The 20154-nt window shown below is 45.6% G+C and overlaps 1 protein-coding gene across 23 annotated transcripts in view; it reads left to right on the plus strand.

The window, feature by feature from the left end:
• Positions 1-9592, plus strand: part of RGSL1 (regulator of G protein signaling like 1) — a 140324-nt gene extending 130732 nt beyond the window's left edge. For 14 of the 23 annotated variants that reach the window (XM_078355067.1, XM_035279747.3, XM_035279744.3 and 11 more), the window contains 6 exons: positions 1070-1208; positions 1421-1545; positions 4136-4245; positions 6560-6646; positions 8041-8107; positions 9426-9592. In XM_078355067.1, coding sequence (XP_078211193.1) covers positions 1070-1208; positions 1421-1545; positions 4136-4245; positions 6560-6646; positions 8041-8107; positions 9426-9462 — 565 coding nt within the window. In that variant the 3' untranslated portion in view covers positions 9463-9592. Of the gene's footprint in view, positions 1-1069; positions 1209-1420; positions 1546-2059; positions 2340-4135; positions 4246-6559; positions 6647-8040; positions 8738-9425 lie in introns of those variants that run through there. The other 9 variants (XM_078355078.1, XM_078355076.1, XM_078355074.1 and 6 more) reach the window with 4 other exon arrangements.
• The last annotated feature ends 10562 nt before the right edge of the window (positions 9593-20154 follow it).

The following is a 20154-nucleotide window of genomic DNA, read 5'->3' on the forward strand; positions in this document are numbered from 1 at the left end:
GAAAGAAACACACTCCTGGTACACATTCACCTCAACTAGTTAGAGAAAGGTGAGAGTGTACTAAAGATGTCCCACTAATCTATGCAGTCAACATGTCGTGGGTATCAGTCAGTGTGTCTTTCAAAAATATAGGCACCTGGTAACTCATACATCAGTTAGAAGAGTTTGGCTAAGAGATCTTCTCCTGCACCCCAGTGATGGATTTAGCTCATTTCCACAAATGCTTGTTGATCGTTTACTCTTTATTGAACACTGGATTTGACATTGTAGATACAAAAACAACTAAGAGGTGTTCTGTACTTCTAAGGTTCCACAAACTAATGAGTGTGGCAGAAAAGACAGAAATAAAAGTTAGGAAATGTCTCAGGATGATAGGTGCTATGGGAGAGTCAGGCACAGGAAGAGCACTTAGACAGCTGTAAGTCCTCAGGTATGGTTTCTTGGGATACCCAAAATTCTTGGGTCATCTAAGCTAAATTTTGAAGGTAGAGTAGGGGTTAGTCAAATAATAAAGTAGGTAGGGGAGGTAAGGGAAGAGCAGAGGGAAATAGATACTAGTCAGAGTGAACAGCCTTGCCTGCTGCTGCTCCAATTCCCACCACATTGCCTCTTCTTCCTCACTTGACCTCTGCAAACTCTTCTCTGTATAGCAACCAGCGTGTCCTACTAAAAACATAAGCCAGACTAGATCATTCTCCTGCCTAAAAAGTTCTACTGGCTTCCCATTACCACTGGAATTGAGTCCAAACCTCCTCTCATTGCCTAAAGTGCTCTGCAGCACTGGAACCTGCCTGCAAATCAGGGCCTGCCTCAGGTCTGCACGGGAGAGGGAAGAGCAAGATAGCCCTTAGGTCTTGAAGTCATTAGAACTGAAAATGCTGCTGGGCCAGAATAGGTAAAGAAGGGAGGATGGGATGAATAAGAGGGTTTGTGGTAAAGGAATTCACAACCTGGCCTAGAACTGGCCTTGCCTTTTTGGGGCCAGAAGTAAGTCTAGGCTGAGTGCCTTCTTAGTCACTGTTTTCATCTTCTCCTCCTGATTTCCTTCTTAACATTTTTTTTTTTTTAGATTTAATGATCTGGTGAGTTCAGCCCAGGTGCTGCAGGTCAACCGGGTATACAACAAGAATGATGTGGTCCTAATGCGGTCCAAAATTAACATTATCCAAAAGCTCTTCCTGAACTCTGACATCCCTCCAAAGCTGAGGGTAAGAGAGACTCGCACTCCACTCTGGCCTTTCGCCAAGAAGCATGTCCCCCATAAGGACAATTAGAAAACTAATTGTCAGGCACCTTGTAAGTCCCAGCGAACCCAATATCCTTTATCTAGCAACTCCATCAAAAGCTTCTGCCTTCTGGAGAGGGGGCGGTCATGGGGTTCTGGGGGCCTGCCAGTGACAGGCTCCCACTCTGTGGGTAGGTGAATGTCTCTGAATCCCAGAAGGATGCCATCCTTGCTGCCATCACAGAGGGCTACCTAGATCGAAGCATCTTCCACGGGGCTATCATGTCTGTCTTCCCCATCATTATGTACTTCTGGAAAAGGTAACTATTTCCCCTTACTCAATGACTGCCAGGTCAGGAAAACACACTTATCTTGGAAAGAGTTTTCTGTCTTCCTCTAGCCCTCTGTTTCGTAGTTTCCAGTTTCTAGGGGGAGCTAAGATGATGTTTTCTTATCTTACTCCCCTCACTCCATCCCTCACACAGAACACCAAACACTGAATCCACAGACAGAATCAGAGTAAAACTGAGAACCCAAACACCTGGTTTCCCACCTCTCTTCTTTCTGTGCTTGCTTGGAGTAAGAATGTGAGGTTTTCTTAGGCCTGAGTTTCTCGCCAGAGGGTAAGAGTGAACCACAGCCACTTGGGGAGAAATTCTGTCAAGACCAACACAAGCACATGTGCTTAAGGAGCTGCATGAAGGAAGGAAGCCGGAAGTGTTTTGCTCTGTTCTGCCCAAACTCCCATAATTACCACTGAGGGGGCACAGTTGCTAGATGCTCCGATTATTAAGAGGAGCTAGAAACTGAAATTTTTATGTCCTCTCTCTCAAGGTTAAAGTGGCAAATGTGGCAACTAACAAAACGAAAACCCGGTGAAGAGCCTGTGAAGGCCAAAAACCAAAACCAAAACCAGCAAACTATCTGCAGATACTTTGTGGCCGAATGCAGTCTGTGGCCCACTGGTTCCTAACCTGTCCCGTGGAGGTCTGGCCTGAGCCCTCTCAGCTGCTTGCTTATTCCTGTGGTCTGCCAGAGTCCCAGCTCATGTCTTCCACATGGTGAATGCCAGTGCCTTGGGTGGTGGTGACCAGAGGACACGGGGCTGAAATGTTCCCAGGCAAAGCTATTCAGGACACTCAGATTATCATGTGGCTTGGACACTTAGGAGTTCCCATCTTCCACCAAAAAAATAGTTACTTTATTAAAATATAAGTGTGAAATTGCTTAGCAATCGCTAACCCTTATGTTAAAATCCCTAAGACAGTAAATTATTAATACAGAACCTAGAGAAGTACAAAAATCTAAGTTCAAAACAAGCAGTTTGGCTTTTTGAACATCAAATGTTGTCCAGCACTTAATTCTAGTTCTCCAGGCAAGGACTCAATAGACATTCACCTGGAGACTTTTGGAGGGAGTGGGAATCTCTGGGAAATATATGCTCCTCTTGAATGAGCCAGTGTTCAGCTGTCTCCTAAGTGCTTAGAAAAATCAGACATGCAGGCCGGGCGCGGTGGCTCACACCTGTAATCCCAGCACTTTGGGAGGCCGAGGTGGGTGGATCACGAGGTCAAGAGATCGAGACCATCCTGGTCAACATGGTGAAACCCCGTCTCTACTAAAAATACAAAAATTAGCTGGGCATGGTGGCGTGTGCCTGTAATCTCAGCTACTCAGGAGGCTGAGGCAGGAGAATTGCCTGAACCCAGGAGGCGGAGGTTGCGGTGAGCCGAGATCGCGCCATTGCACTCCAGCCTGGGTAACAAGAGCGAAACTACATCTCAAAAAAAAAAAAAAAAGAAGAAATATCAGACATGCTTTAGGGAGGCTTTGAATTCCTGTTCCTCCTGCAGTTTCTTTACCTACTTTCCTACATACTTATAAAGAAATTTATATTATACAAACTGTGTTTACATATATTACCTTAAATACTCCTCCCAAACCGTATGCAGTGGGTGGGAAGGAGTATTATTATCTCTATTTTACCGATGAGGAGACCGAGGTTCAGAGTGGTTGAGGGATTTGTCTAGGATCACTAGGTAAGTGGTAAAACCAGCATTAGAAAAAAGGTCTCCTCGTCTCTCATCACCATAAATAATGCATGTGTGGTATACTGGTAGGTCCATGAGGGGAAGGAGACCCAGTTCAGCAAGTGAAATGGGAAGAGCCTACTGGGATAGAACAGACTGTCTCTCAAGGAGAGGGGAGGAGGACAGCAAGCAAAGCCACCAGAGACAAAGTGCCATAGAAAATAAATTCAGTCTTAGCCAAGATTGACCTCCAAGGTCTAATCCAAGGACTGGCTGAGGGTAGGGATAACAAGGGGTTTGGAGCCAGGTAAAAAGAGATGGTGTGTGTTGCACAAGCTTCTAGAGAACAACAGTTTTCAGGTCATAAAGAGGACATAAATCTGAGTTCACATGAGAAACCAGGTCTATTCCAGGGAAGGGCCTGCTGGGAATAGAGTGAGGTGGGCAAGGCTCTCAGTAAGGGGCAGGGTGGAAACCAGGATTGAGGACCGGAGCAAAAGCCTTTCAGGCCCTCTGGCCATGCCAGGTGGGGTCAGATAGGGATGTCAGAGTCTGATGCTGGGGTGCACCCCAGGGGTTAGCCTCACCCTAGGCCTGGGGCTAGCAGGCTCTTTACAGGCTCCATTCACCGGTGGTATTCCAGAAAGAAGTCCCAACAAACTGCCCATGCCAGGACCTCACTGGAGCCAGGTCTGGACAAAGAGGAGGCCTCAGAAAAAAGGCCACTGGCAGTAGTACCCGAGGCCAGGATGCTCTCCTCTTCTCTGTCAGACACCCACATTCTCCGAGGACTGGCTTAGCCCCATTTCCCCTGTGCTCAGTGCTCCAGCCCCCTCCACTGGGGGTTCCCGCCTGTGACCAGGAGCCATTCTTCCCACAGGTTTTGTTTCTGGAAGGTGACCCGCTCTTACTTACAGCATAGGAGGAAGAAGTTCAAGGACAGAAAAAGCCCTCCTAAATCTGTGAACAAGTATTCCTTGTGGAGTGGAGGTAAGCTCCACCACGACTCACAGCCCCATTCTCTAGCAACTGAGACTTGTGAAGAGAAAGCAAGGGCCCAAGGGGCCAACTTCAACTTCCCCGAGGGTGCCTGCTGGAGCGGGACAGCTCTCTTACGTGGCCCTCAGGGAGACGGAGCACTCAGGGTAAAGCGTGAGTTATCTGTCACTAGCAGTAGCTCCCGGATGCCTCTGTGCCTGCTCATTGCATCTACGCTGAGGGTACATGGAGAGGATGACCTGTTTTTCTGCTGCTTAAGAAGCCTCCTGCTTATCTCCATTAAACCCTCCCATTAAGAAAGCATTTATTTTATAGCATTAAGTGACAACATTAAAAACTGTATATATCATTTTAATGTGATAAATATATATCTTTATGCATATGTAATTTCCATGAAAGCAGACATATTTATGTAAAAAGCTGATGTATAAAAGCACATATTTACTTATGAACAAATTTGTAAAAAATAAGTAAATATGTGCATATATACATATATACAGACACACACAGTCATGTACCACATAATGAAGTTTCAATCCATAACAAACCAGATACACAATGGTAGTCCCATAAAATTAGAACCCTGTATTTTTACTGCACTTTTCCCATGTGTAGATATGTTTAGAGGCACAAACACCATGGTGTCACAATTGCAACAGCATTCAGTGTAGTAACATACTATGTAGGTTTGTAAGCTACCAGCAACAGGCTATTCCATGAAGCCTGGGTGTGTAGCAGGCTCTGCCATTTGGTTTGTGTAAGGACATTCTATGATATTCACACAACCACAGAATCACCTAAGGACACATTTCTCAGCATATATCTCTGTCACGCAGCTGTGACTGGTACTTGAGCAAAGGGGAATTTTCACAAGGAAGGGGATGGTGAACAGGGCAGTGGCTGGTGAGGACAAGACTGGGTGTCTTTTGGGGGAAAGTTCTGAAAACCAAAGAAAACAGGTCTGTGAATCTGGGAACAGAAACAGAACAAAGTATGGAGATAGGACACAAACAGCAACTATTTGTGCAACTATTTGTAATAAGCGTATTACAAACAGCAACTAACTGCCCCATAACGGAGCTGAACATTCTCTTGATTTAGCTCAAACCTGCTTGATTCTTTTGTCCACGTTTCCCAGGTACCTCCCCATTCTCCCAGGCCAACTCCCACCCTCTTCTTGTAGTGCAAATGAGTTCCCTTGAGACCTAAAACCCTTTGAACAGTCAGAGAAGCAACTGGCTGGCTGTGGAGCCCAACTCCTGCCCCTCTGAGGGGTTCCTCGCCTCAGTAGAAAGGAAATCGCCGACCTTTCTGGCTGCAGTCACCCCAGTGATCCAGAACATTCCTCAATACCCTATTATCTGCCTTGCAAAATGCCTCATCAGCAGACAAAAATCAGCAATCTTGTCCGTACGTGGGTAATGTGTCCTTGTGGCAGGGGTTGTGGGATGTACTTGTTTAGGATGGGGGTGGGAGTGAAGAAAGAGGAGAATAAGACTAGGAAAAGGACAGAGATGCAGGTAAGCAGGGCAAGCAAACAATATCCATTCTGAGGAGTGAGTACCACTACTTATTCAGCTTCCAGCTCGTGGCTCATTTCCTATGGCTGAGCTTCAGGGAAGTAAATCCCTGCATTTATTCTAATATCAAAAGGAGGGAGAAAGCAAGCAGGATCACCTGAATCAAGGGATCAGGGTTCCATACCTGGAGAGGCATCATGTACAAGCTGAGAGACCTTGAGCATGGTGTTTCCCTCTCAGCCTCATGCCCCTGATCTCATGTCTCAGTCCGTTTTGCGTTGCTAAGACAAAAATATCTCACATTGGGTAGCTTATAAAGAAAATAAATTTATTTGGCTCATGAATCAGGGGACTGGGAAGTCCAAGAGCTTGACGCTGACATCTGGCAAAGGGCTTTATGCTGTATCACCCCCTGGTGGAAGGCAGAAGGGCAAGAGAGTGTGAGAGAAAACAAGAGGCTGCTGAACTCACCCTTTAACAAACCCACTCCCATGATAATGGCATTAATCCACTCATGAGGGCAGACCCCTCGTGGCCTCATCACTTTTTAAAAGTCTTACCTCTTGATACCATCTCTATGGCAATTAAATTGTAACATGAGTTTTGGAGGCAACGTTCAAACCACAGCTTCTCAGTTACAAAGGTTTAGATGGAGATAATTTTTAGCATTAACATTTTCTAATATAAAGTTAAACAAGAGCTTTATTGCTTACTTAGAAAGATTTATTTCAGTAAATAAGCAGTTGTTGCAAGTGTTTTTAATGCTTGTTTTTGTCCTTCCCCAGGAGACAATGCCATCTTAAGGTTCACCTTGCTCAGAGGTATTGAGTGGTTGCACCCTCAACGGGAAGCAATAAGTTCAGCTCAAAATTGTGAGTTGGAATTGGATCCCCACTGTTAGCAAAAGTTTACTACTCAATCAGAGGGTGACTTTAAAACCAGGGTGGCCAATCCCCTTATTGACCATAAGGAGACTGAGACCCCCAAAATGTGAAGTAACTAACTGAAGATCACACAGCTTGCAGGCGACAGAGAGGAGGTGAAAACTGAGTCTCCTGACCTCCTTCCATGCCTCTGTGAGCAACTTTCGTCTGAATAATCATATCTTCCTCTTTTTTTGTAACCCGGGAAGGCAGGTACCTTAAGCTTCTCTCTATCTCTGCTGACTCGTCTTCCCATTTCCAGGCATGATGTGTGATCTTTAGTAAGAGACTATGATGGCCGGGAGCGGTGGCTCACGCCTGTAATCCCAGCACTTTGGGAGGCCGAGGCGGGTGGATCACGAGGTCAAGAGAATGAGACCATCCTGGTCAACATGGTGAAACCCCGTCTCTACTAAAAATACAAAAAAATTAGCTGGGCACGGTGGCGCGTGCCTGTAATCCCAGCTACTCAGGAGGCTGAGGCAGGAGAATTGCCTGAACCCAGGAGGCGGAGGTTGCGGTGAGTCGAGATCACGCCATTGCACTCCAGCCTGGGTAACAAGAGTGAAACTCTGTCTCACAAAAAAAAAGAGACTATGATAATGTCCTAACTGTTACTTCCGCCTCACACTGGGACCAACTGCTGGTTTGAACACACCATACCTCCTGCTTCATGTGGGCTCCCGCTATGAATCTCTTCCCTGTCACAAACTGTGCAGTTCTAACCTCCCATACTGAGGCCATATTATATTCTTTTCCTTCCCCATCTTCAGTCTCAAGGAATCAACCCCACTCCCATGCACTAACCCTGCCTTTGTTTCCACATGGTCTCTCCCAACAAACTTTCCCTTTCTATCCCAACTGCCAGCTTCTGTTAGGGAAAGAGGTTGGAAATACTGCTTTTCTGCTTCTCACAAGCATGAAATGCCAGCAAACCTGACCTGCCCATTTGTACGTGTTTCCTCATTGCTTAATGGGGGAGGCCACTATGGAACATTACCTGTGATCCATAGGGTCCAAGCAGCTCTGAAGTCCTGTGATTCTAGTGTTCACCTGGCCTAATCTATTTTACCTCCCTGGATCTATGTGATTGACGTCATGGCCTTTGTGTCCAGATGAAAGGTCTCGTGGGACACACACAAACACACAAATTGCAGCATAGAAACCAGGTCTCCCAAATATCCCTGGCACAGGCCCACTTTACCTTCAATTTCCAACCCCTGCCCTGGAGGTGTCCCTAGAAGCCCTCCCCGGCGTCACCGCCCCCCCCAGGCTGGAGGCCTATCAGTGACTGTGTCTGTGCCATGAGTTCTGAAGCAGTTTTTCTCTGTATTTCTCTTTAGCTTCATCAAGCAGCCTTATTCAGCCAAGACTCATGATATCTGCCATGCAGCTGTATCCTGTCCAGGGGTAGGCATGAGCCGGAAATCTTCTTCAGTTCAGACCTGCTACGTCCAAGCATGCAATGGGAGAGGGGATAGACTTTCTAGAGACTAGCCTCGAACCCTGCCTCTTCTCAGCATGCAGAACCTAGAAATAGAGCTTGCTGCATCTGGAGGGAAATTAAGGAGGGGTTTCTCTGTGTTTCTCACCTCCAACTAGGACAGGCACTTTTAAGAAGTTGGAGTTTCTGACCCACTTTTCGGTAGAACACTGCTGCTGGTGGAAGCGTCCCAGAGGATCTTGTATTTGTATTTGTTAATATTTTTAGGTTTAAGGAGTTCAAGTGCAGTTTCGTTACATGGATATATCGGGGAGTAACGAAGTCTGGGGTTTTAGTGTAGCCATCATCCAAATACTGTACACTGTACCCATTAGGTAATTTCTCATCCCTTACCCACCTCTCACTCTCCCAACCCTTCCACGTCTCCATTGTCTATTATTTTGCTGTCTGTGCCCAGGTGTAATTATTATTTACCTCCCACTTATAACTGAGAACATGGAATATTTGACTTTCCATTTCTGAGTTATTTCACTTAAGATAATGGTCTCCAGTTCCATCCATGTTGCTGCAAAATACATGAGTTTACCTTTTTATGACTGATTAGTATTATATTGTGTGTATGTCCTGCATTTTCTTTATTCAATGGTCTTTTATTGCCAGCTTCCTGAATATTCCAGCTGTTTAGGGCAGGGTGCGTAAGGTAGGAAAGAAAGAAGATCTGTTCTTCTGCTTGGCAGGATATTGGCAACAAGAACAGAAGGGACTTAAATCTGTTAAAATCTGCTTCAGGCTAACTCACTTCTGTACAAGCTTCCAAGTGAAACTGATGCTAAGTTTGGGCTTTGGAAGAACCTCGGGGGTCATGAAAACCATAGCTGAGGAGTGCCAACGGGTTGTTTGAGGGCCAAAGTGGTAGACAGCAGCCTCTGAATGACAGGCCTGGTGTACTCGCCAGCCAAGTCACTTCTCAGGCTTGCTTCCAGACCTGTCCTTCCAACAGGGACTTGGAGCTGCCCAGGTATTATTTGCTGGTGCCAGTGCCCAGAAGACAAACCAGATACTTTGAGGCTCTTTACACTGGAAAAGCAATGCATGACTTAGAGCATGTAAGATCTTGGGGAAGAAGGTGAGACTAAGAATGTGAGAAGACCCATTCTGAAGCCCAAAGGTTTCAGTTTTGGCTATTACCGTTCCTAAAGGAAATGACAGTGACAAACCAGTAGAGAATGCAACTTCAATTACTGCATCATCACTGTGATAACTGGCTCTTCTCTCTCCCTTTAGACAGAAATTATCCTACATCAAAAAAGAGAAGAAGTAAGTAAGCCAGACCCCCAACAGAGGCAGATCATTGCTCAGAGGCCTCCTAACACTGACAGAACCTTCTCTGGTCAAAAATGAAAGGCCCTAGTGCCATCTTCCCCAGGAATGATGAAGAAGGGTAATGGGGTAACGGCCCAGATATGGCAGGACCAGACTGCAGTGGGTAAGACTTGGGCAGAGCATGAGAGGAAGTGCTTCTTTCCACAGTGGGCTGGGTCAGGAGACCTGGGCTCTAGGTCTCGCTCTGCAGCTTCATGGCCTTGCGCAGATCCTGGCTCAGATTGTTAAAGAATCCCATGAAAAATGGATGTCGAGATCGCTGAATGCAGTCAGGAACAAGGTGCTATAATTATCAACAGGGACAGATGGCACCTTTTAATGGTAGGGCCTCCCATTTGGACAGTGACTCACACCATTGTCTCAGGAAGTCCTCACAACAACGCTGTGGGTGCCACGTCGGAAATCATTTATTTTTAAAGCATAGAGAAGGTAAGTGACTTTCTTAAGATGACTAGGCAGTAAATGGCAGTATCTGGGCTGGAACACACTTCTGATGTTTTGTCCCATTCTTGTTCCATGCCAACCATTTACACAACTTTTCATGCACAAAAGGAATTGTTCTTCCTGAGAGTTCTGTTCATTTGCCAACTACCAGATTTAAAAAAAAAAAAACTTTAAAGGTTTCGAGCTAAAGCCCTGAACTATTGTCACAATTTTAAATGAATAGGCCTATTTTCTCTCCTTTGAAAAAAAAAATCAGAAATAAAATGATTCAGAATTTCCTGAACAAGCCCCCAGCTGAGGTAGCTGAGGACAGGTTGGCTTGTCATCTCTGTGGGTTACACAACAGGAAAGGACTGGAAAGCTTTTTGGAGAACGCTTTCACATTTGCATCCAAAGCTTCCTGTTGTGTCAATGTTTTTTATTTCCCAGACTTTTCACAAGGATGAAAAAGGTGATGTTAGAGCAGAGCTCATGAACACCTGAGACTCTGAGGTCACCTGGTGGGGCTGTGCTTGCAGGAGATCCAGGAAAACTGTAGGCAGACATGATTCTAGAGGACGCTGAAAGAAGGCCAGGTGTGGAGACCTCCCTGGGCCCCTGGGAGAAGGCCCAGCAAGACAGGAAGACCTGGACGAAAGGGCATGAGGCTTCCCTTCCCTAACAGGGCTAGAGCTTTAGAACAGCACTGTGATTAATAGAAGGAAGAGTGGGCATGAGACAAAGTCCCAGTTCCTAAAAATCAGGCAAAAAACTAAGGCAAGATCCCAGGTAAGGAATACAGAAGAGTTCAGTTACTAGAATTGAGGTAACAGGGAAGCGCTTCCTCAAAAAGGAACAAGTCACAAGCCTTATGCATGAGACTAGGGAGGATGTCAGGCCAGCAACAAGGTGACTGACGAGGACCTAGTAAAACACTGACTCATGGCCACATACTGAAATACACTGGCACTGGAGTGGGGCATGGCTGAACCTGCGTGTTGGCAGTAGACGGGTCCCTTAAGGAAAAGAAAGGTAGTTTTCCTGACACATTTAACTTGGATCTTTGCCCTGTCTTCCTGTTTCTTAATTATCTTTCTCTCCACATTCACCATGGGTATACTCATGTGCAGGTATGCAAACACACAAACGTCTTATTTAAAAGGCTTCATGATAAAAAGCAACCCTGAGCTGGAAAACATCTTCTCTTTTATTAAGTCTTGCTGATTGCTTTTTTCAGTTTCTTGCATACTCCCTTCAGAGATCCCAGATCGAACATGTTCTCATGCCAGTTAGGCTAGTGTCACTAAGTCAGTCACCTGCAGAATACAGGCAAGGTATATACATGAGTAAAGCAGCCCATGAGAGAAAAGAGGGAGTGGTAGAGACTGCAGCTAACCAGAGAACATGTCCCAGAGGGGACAGAGACAGTCTGCTCAAGCCAGCCAACCTAGTGTTGCCAGAGCTTCTACTTAGAAGAGGATGGATGGATGGATGGATGGATGGATGGATGGATGGATGGATGGGAGGGAGGGAGGGAGGGAGGGGAAAGAAATTTTAAAATTTTGTAATATTACAGTTAAAACAAAACTTAGCTGGGGACAAGATTGACTCATAACCCAACAAATTGCAATCTTTGCTTTAATTATTATTTTTTTGCCCTTAAAAATGGTTTTGGTCCTGGGTCTAGTTTGAACAAAAAACATGGGAGGGGATGAAAAGGAGTCCCAACGATAGATCCAGAGGCCACTGCCATCTAAGGAAAAGGCCAGGTGAGGAATCTGACCCACTGCAGTTCCTGTCGTTTCATTTTGCTACAATAACAAGTTCCCAGAAATTTAGTGACTTAAAACAACACAAACTATTATTTTACAAATCTGTGGGTCAGAAGTCTGACCTGGGACTCAAGCTAACATCAGGGTGACAGGAAGGCTGTGTTCCTCTCTGGAGGCTGTGGGGGAGGATCTGTTTCCTGACTCATTCAGGTTGTTGGCAGAATTCAGTCCTTGTAGGTGTAGGACTGCAGTATCACTTCCTTGCTGGCTGTCAGCTGAGAGCCATTCCCAGCTTCCGAGAGGCCACCTGCATTCCTTGGCTCAGGGCCTCCTTCCGCTGTCTTTAAAGCTAGCAATGATGGGTCAAGTCCTGCCCGTTCTTTGAATTTCTCCTGCTTCTTCTAGCATCGCATCTCTCTGGCTCCCTCTTCTGCCTCCCAACTCCCTTTCAAGAGCCCACCCAGATAATCCAGAATAATGTCTCTGTTTTAAGGTCCTTAGCCTTAGTTCCACCCACCACCTTCCTTTTGCTGTGGAAAGTCACATACTCACAGGTTCTAGAGTTTAAAGTGTGGCTATCCTAGGGAGGTCAACAGATATTCTGCCTGCCACAGTTCTAGACACCTTCCTTAGAAAAGAATGTATGAACTCACAGTCTGGGCCTCTGATGCGATTACTGCCTTCTAGAGACTTGGGAAACCCATTTTTTCTTTCTCTTGTCATATCTCTGACTATTCTTTCTCATTCTTCTTCACATTTCTTCTGCTTCTTCCTTAAATATCAGTGCCCCCTGTGGCTCTTCTGTTCAACTATCTTCTTACAATGCACTCTCCCATTCGCTTGAGATCCCTAGCCCCTAGCTTCTTGTCCAGTAGGATCCACTGTAAATTTGCCATTCTAACAGGATCCACAGCACAAATTTAATGTATCCCAAATCAATTTCGGCCCCTTTATTTCTCTTCTCCAGTCAACCTCATCTTCCAAGCTAGAAAACTTAGAACCATCCTCAACTCATTCTTCTGCCTCCCCTCCCATATTTTACCTGCAGGAACGGGAACTTCTGCCACTCTGCTCTGGACATGTCGCTGGCATCCAGACCTTCCTTTCTGTCCTACTGGCACTGCCTTCTTCAGGCCCTCGTCCCCATCACTGGCCCTGTGACATCACCACACCTCCCTCTCCACACACAGCCAACACATTCTGCTTCATCCCACACTGAGAACAAATCCAACCTGCTTATTTCCTCCGCATGAAAGCCTTTATTCCCCTTCCTCACCTGGTTGAAAAAGACTCAACTCCTTTGCGGGACATACAAGGCCGTTGCTAATATGACCTCAGTCCAGGTTTCAGGTTCATCTTCTTCCTCTCTCTCTTTCATATACTCCATTCTCCAGCAACACTGTGATTGTCTAAAGGGTCCTCCCCTTTCTTCTCCATTGTGCAGACATCACACTGTGACAACTCCTGATTCTCCTTTCGCCACTTACTCTCTCCTCTTTGTTTCTGAGACACATTTTTTCCTCTCCCTAAGATACTTATTCATGTACGTGTCTCATCTATGAGACTACTTGCTTTTGTAGGGCAGATACCAAGTCCTATTTTGATTTGTACCTAGAATAGACCAAGAACTATTTTTCCCCATACCTAGCACAGTGACATGCAGATAATGGTTGCCTCATAAATACATATTGAATGCATGAAGATGAATTGTGCTGGGTGCTGGGAATGCAGTGGAGAAAACAGACCGTGAATTTCCTGCTTTCACTGACCTTATAGTCAGTTAGACTGTGCAATTAACGGAAAATCAGTTCAACTATCAATTATAGTTTTGACTGCCACAAGAAAGAAGAAATAGCAAATGCTATTGTCTTCATGAATTTTTTTTTATGCGAGTAAATCTTGATTTTTTAAGAACTCTTTGTGTTTTAGGAAGCTCATACAACCCATTCAGACTAAAGAGGAAAGCAGAAAGAGCAAGAGTGACTGAGCTCTGCCTTCACCTTCAGAGAAGCCTTTTCTGATACACGTCAGAGAGTGACATAAATTCTCCCCTCTTTCTACAGAAGTATGAAAAGACATCTGTCCCTCATTTAGAGAGCCTCCAACTGATCCAAGTGTCGTCCAGAGGAGGAGGCGGCTCATGTGTGCAGGACCTCAGGGTGCCGGCTCTCAGCCATACACCTCCAGGGCTGCAGGTCATTAGCCAGAATAAAGGAGTAAATTCACAATCTGTGGGCCTGTCATCCTCTTAAGTAAAAAAGCACAGGGAAAGTGATAAGTTGCTCCCAAGGCCATGTCCAATCCAAAGGATTCATGGATATAATACTTCTCTTCCCAGATGAAGACCCAAGCCAGCCAGTCCCACCCAGTGGCTTTGACACGTGGGCCCTCCTATACCAACAGAGTCCAGACCAGGAGGCCCTGCTGCCCTTTCTTCAGAGTTCACAGTTTTCCATGAGGCAGTCTTGTTTAAATCCCATCTCTGCTCCTAGCAACTTCGTGATCATCAGCAAATTACTTACCCTCGCTGACTCCCAACACTGTATGTGAAATAGAGCTGATGATATCTACCTCATCGGGTTGTCTGAAAACTGACTTCATATAATGTAGTCCAAGAGCACAGCATAAGGCCAGGAGCAGAGGAGGGTGGGAGGCTTTTGTTGCTTTCCCTCTTTCTGTCTTTTCCCTAAACTTCCCAGGACATGAAGGAAGTGGTTGGTCAAGAGTGGTACAGTGAATAACTTATTCCTGGGAAGATTCTAAAGGTATTTTCTCCAACAAGTTACAGGATCCTTTAGGGCAGAATGAACATGACATCACAAGTCCCAGCTGCATGGGAGGCTGAGGTGGGAGGGTCACCTGAGCCTGGGAGGTCGAGGCTGCTGTGAACAGAGATCACACCACTGCACTCCAGCCTGGGCGACAGAGTGAGCCCCTGTCCCAAAACAAAACAAAAAACAACAAAACCCCACAAGATCCATTTAATTACTGATGCACATGTATCCTTTGGAGGATATCTGTGCATTATATGTTTATTATTAATGGGGAGTAATGGGACTTCTTTCCATGCCCTCTACATGCACACCCTGAGCCCCTGATATACATACTTTTAAAATATTAGTGAGCCTTTGTTACACACTTACTATGTGACAGCAGGGATAGGAATTGTAAGCCTCATTCTACAGGCAAAGTAACGGAGCAGGAAGATGTCAGTGGCTTCAAAATATGTGATGCTTCCTGGTGTCATGTGAAGATTCTGTTCACAAAGACTGAAAAATTCGCTTAAATGTCAAAGGAAAATCAGAGAGTCTATGCTAGTCATTTTTTTTCAAGAATTATATTTGTGCCCAAAAATGGGTTTGGGTAGGTGGAAATGGGAACAGTAGGGGGAAACAAAAGGAAAGATTGAAGAGATGTAGGACTGCCAGACTTAGCAAATAAAAGTACAGGCACCGAGTTAAATGTGAATTTCAGATAAGAAATGAGTACTTTTTTTAGTATAAGTATGCCCAGATATTGCACGGGACATATTTAGCTGACACTAAAAAAGTTATCTGTTACTTACCTAAAATTCAAATTAACTCAACATCCTATGTTTGATCCAGCAACAGGCCCTCTCCCCGCCCCCACTCCCCACACCTCCAACCAAAATGGGATGGGCCTGGGAATTTGAATACTCACCACTGGGGCTAGTACTGGGGTTGGGACCAGGTCCCAGCAGGGAACAGGGGAGCATCTGCTTTAGCAGGGGTCATCTGTCAAAGAAATTTGGAAATTAAACCCAGAGGTAATTAAAGTTTTGCACACAGCCGCCCTCTCCCTTCCTAAAGGCGCCCAGAGGATGCCTTCCTCTCCCCTTCCCTCCCCGCTCCTCCCTTCACCTGCAGGGACTCAGCACTCACATCTCACTTTTTGTTCCTTAGATGCATCATAAAAACATCAAGTTGGAAGCCATTGCTAACTGTTCCTCGTCTTATTTCCCTTCTCCTCTTCTTATTTTTAGTAATAGAACCCCCTACATTTTAGCTGCGCCCCTGGTCACCCAAGTAGAAACTTCATTCCCCATCCTCCCTTGCAGCTGGGTAAAGACATGCAGCTGAGTTCTGCCCAAAGGAATATAGGCAAAAGTGATAGAAGTGACCACCTGACCTCCTCTTACTCTTCCTCCTTGTTACCTTCTTCCCACACTCATTCTCTCAATAATCATTTCTCATTGCAAGGCCTTTAATACCATCATTGGATGACCCACATATTTCTCCCCAGCCAATCTCCCCGAACTCCTGATCCGCACATCCGACCCTACATGACATCTCCACTTAAATGTCTACTAGGAATGTCACATTTGGCATGTTTCAGGTGAAACTCTTGGACTTCGCTCTAACCCTGCTCCTCTGGAAGCCTTTCCACCCCATTCAATATCAGCCCCACTCCTCCAGTCACTCGGGCCCAAATGCTGATGACTGTCCTGGACTCGTCTCTCTCTCACACCGTATCTCACCCTGTCAGCCAATCCTGCTGGTTCTACCTTCAAAATACATCCACAGTCTGCCCGCCCACTTGAAGTCACCCTCGCTGCCGTCACCCAGGGTCGCCTACTAAAGTCTTTGCACAAACTATTTAAGTCTCCTAACTGATCTCCTTGTTTTTACCCTTGCCCTCTGCTTTCTGTTCACAGAGGAGCCAGCGTGGTTCTTTTAAGTGTTAAGTCCCATCATGCCACTTCTCTGCCACAGTCCCTCGCAGGCTTCCCATCTCAGGAAAAACCCAAACTTCTTGCTGGCCTTTGCTCACCCTGTGTATGGCAGCCACGCTTTTGTGCTCCTCAGACAGCTCAGGTGTGAACAGGGCCAGGGCCTCTGAACTAACTGCCCATCCCCTCTGCTTGCTTTCCCTCAAATCCCTCCACAGCTTGCTCTTCTGCTTCCTTCTAGTTGCACCTGGTAGGCTCCCTCTTGAGGTGGTCCACCTGGCCCCCATCTTTAAATTTAATCTACTCTCCTTGACGACCAACTCTTACCCTGCTTAACCTTCTTCCTGCTTGCTGTCACCCTTTAGTACCCTCTGTCTTTATGGATGTTGGTTTCCTTCTCCACCCCACCCTGCCCCCACCTCACGAGGGCAGGGAGTTTGGTGTGATTCGTTCACAGAACTTCCTACTTCCTGGTCTGCTGAGCAGCTGAGGCTCTAACATGAAAAACACACAATCTTCCACCTTGTCTGAGTCACTGTCATTTGGTCTCTGTTAAAAGAGCTAAACAAAATCCTTGCCGATTATTTCAGTTTCACAAAATATATTTTTTGAAAGACTTGATTTTCAAGAAAGAATTTTCAGTGAGCAGAAAGAATGAAATTCTCTGTGTTTATATTTCTCATGCTTTGGTTTCACGCCTTCTGTGGACATCAAATCTTCAAGATTCCTGTGTTAAATTTTTATAGGCCAATATTAGTGGCCAACATAGTAATGTTATTATTTTTGAATAAATATTATTAATAGATAATATTAAATATAAATATATGTTTAAAATACATGTTATCAACACATAATCCTGTGAATGATGTTCTAGAGCCTCAAAAATTCCAATTCGTTTGCTTTTTCCCCACCCACTTCTCTCCTGTTGTTAGTACCATGTTTGGGTCTTTTCTTTTTTTTTTGAGACGGAGTCTGGCTCTGCTGCCCAGGCTGGAGTCCAGTGGCCCGATCTCTGGGCACTGCAACCTCTGCCTCCTGGGGTCAAGCTGTCCTCCCATCTTAGCCTCTCGAGTAGCTGGGACCACAGGCACATGCCACCAGGTCTGGCTAATTTTTTTTTTTTTTTTTTCATTTTTAGCAGATACAGGGTTTCATCATGTTGCCCAGGCTGGTCTTGAACTCCTGATATCAAGTGATCTCCTGCCTCAGCCTCCCAAAATGCAGGGATTACAGATGTAAGCCACCACTCCTGGCCCCATCTTTTGGTCTTAGTCTAAGCAAACAGGCCATAAAGCAATGAAAAGGTTACATGAAAAACACTATGGAGTTGATGCAAAACATCCTTTAAAAAAATAAAACTCTGTTCATGTGATAGAAGAGCAGAGGAGCATAAACATTTGCTGCAAGCCTATTACGTGCCAGGTGATCGCCGTAGTCACCTTGGGCCATTGAGTTCCTGGCGAAGGCTCTCATTGTGGCTTGCAGATGGACACTTCTCTGTGTGCTCATAAAGCAGTGAGAAAGGAGAGCTCTCTCTCTTCTTATAGGTCATTAATCCCAACATGAGGGCACTATCCTCATGAGCTCATCCAACACCAATTACCTCCCAAAGACCCTGTCTTTAAATACTAACACATTGAGGGGTTAGGGCTTCAACGTATGAACTTAGGAGGGACACAATTCAGTCTATTGCAGGAATTAAGAACAGCAACAAGTAAAACGGAGTGTGTAGTATGTGCTAGGCACTGTACTAGGCACTTAGGCAAGCCTGAGAGAAAATCAGAAAGGAAAAAAGAAAGCTGAATTTCCCAGGGTCTCCTTCCCAAATCATCTTGAAAGCCCACTGCATCCTAAAGCTGATGGGGTAGAGAATGGAAGAACTGCCCCAGAGGTCAGCTCCAGGACTCACCTCTCTCCCAGACTGCAGTTCCAGCAAAGACCCACCAAAAAGCAATTCCAGCGAATTCAAGGAGTTTCTTATAACTTAGACACAACACACTTATAATACACCAGGCACCATGTGAGGAACTGGGATATGACCTCTGCCCTCCCAGGCCTATTGGAGAGGCAGGTAAATGCCACCACCTGCTGAGTAAAGCATATGGGTATAGAACTTTTATCCCCAGCAAGAGTATGGTGGTAACCATAAGAACGAAATGTCATCTAAGAGCTGGGCTGCGGGGAGGAACCACTGACTGTGTGTCCGTGAGCCTGGCTAGGGGACTTTCTGGGTGCTCCACAGACCAGGGGGTGTGAAGGACCTAAGAGCTGCTGTTCTAGGGGAAATGCCTGAGTGAAATAATGTGAGAGATACCAGAAAATAAACAAGTATCTTCCGTACCTCCTGCTATGATGCCAGATATTTTTGACTAGGGTCTTAAGGCTCTTCATTCATTGAGAGACTCATATTAATACACCAGAGCCTCCTAGGAGGGGGCAATCAACTAATTCAGTGTCTCAGACTGTATTGAGTTGCTGTTTCATGCCAAACGCAATGAAAAAATGACCTTCAAGATGCACACATTTTGAAGAAAGAATGTACAGGCTTATAACTTCTAGATCATTATGACTCAGTGATATGTTGCAATCACAGAAGTATTTGCTTCTCCACTCAATTAATATTTACTGAAACCTGCTTTGTTCCAGGCACTGAGCTAGATGTGAGGGTAGTATCAGATGGCAAATAAGAGAGCATCACATGATAGAACATATGTTTACATCATGTTGAGGGATAAAAAGATTTTTTTTGAAACAAGTAAATTTGATTATTTCTGATAGTGATTATTGCCATAATGTTGATTTTAAAATAAGAGTTGGGGACAACTTTGGGTAAGAAAGCCCCAACTAGGAAGTGACATTATAACAGAGGCCTAGAAGATGGGAAGGGACCAGCACACAAAGTCTGCCAGGACAAAACTGTAGGCAGAGGGAACTGAAAAACCAGTGGCCCTGAGCAGGCAGTGGTCTCAGCATTCCTGGGAGCAGAGATTAGGCCACTGTGGCGAGGTTAAGCCTACAAGACAGGCGAGTGTAGGGCAGTGAGCACCAAGTTGTGGACTTCGCCAGGTCACATATGTGAAATTGTTTGGATTTTCTTCCAGCTGCAATGGGAAGCCATTGGAGGGCTTTAAGCAGGGACGTGACCCAATCTGATATTTTTTTTTTGAGACGGAATCCCTCTCTGTCACCCAGGCTGGAGTGCAGTGGCACAATCACAGCACCCTGCAGCCTCCACCACCTGGGTTCATGCAATGCTGCCACCTCAGCCTCCCAAGTAGCTGGGACTACAGGCACGTGCTACCCACACTCGGCTAATTTTTTGTATTTTTTTGTAGAGATGGGGTTTTTTCATGTTGCCTAGGCTGGTCTCAAATTCCAGGACTTAAGCGATCTGCTCACCTTGGCCTCCCAAAGTGCTGGGATTACAGGCATGAGCCACTGCGCAATTTAACCTAATTAAATTGTTAGGTTGATGAAGACAGGGAATCAACCTTGATGAGACAGGTGGATTTGGCACCAGGCTTCCATGGAGAGAACTGGATGAGTGCCCTGATATATCTGAACAGTGGCCAGTCCAGCCTGCCTGGAATCACTGTCTGTGACACTCCAGAAAGACCACACCCTGTGGACTCACTGACCTGGGTTCGCATCCTGGCTCTTCCACTTACTTGGAAGTGAACTTGGGCAACTTACCACTTGTTTCTGAGCATCAGTTGTTTCTTCTATAAGCTGGCAATAACCGCAA

This window comes from Callithrix jacchus, chromosome 18 (assembly GCF_049354715.1).
Source record: "Callithrix jacchus isolate 240 chromosome 18, calJac240_pri, whole genome shotgun sequence".
Taxonomy (NCBI): Eukaryota; Metazoa; Chordata; class Mammalia; order Primates; family Cebidae; genus Callithrix; species Callithrix jacchus.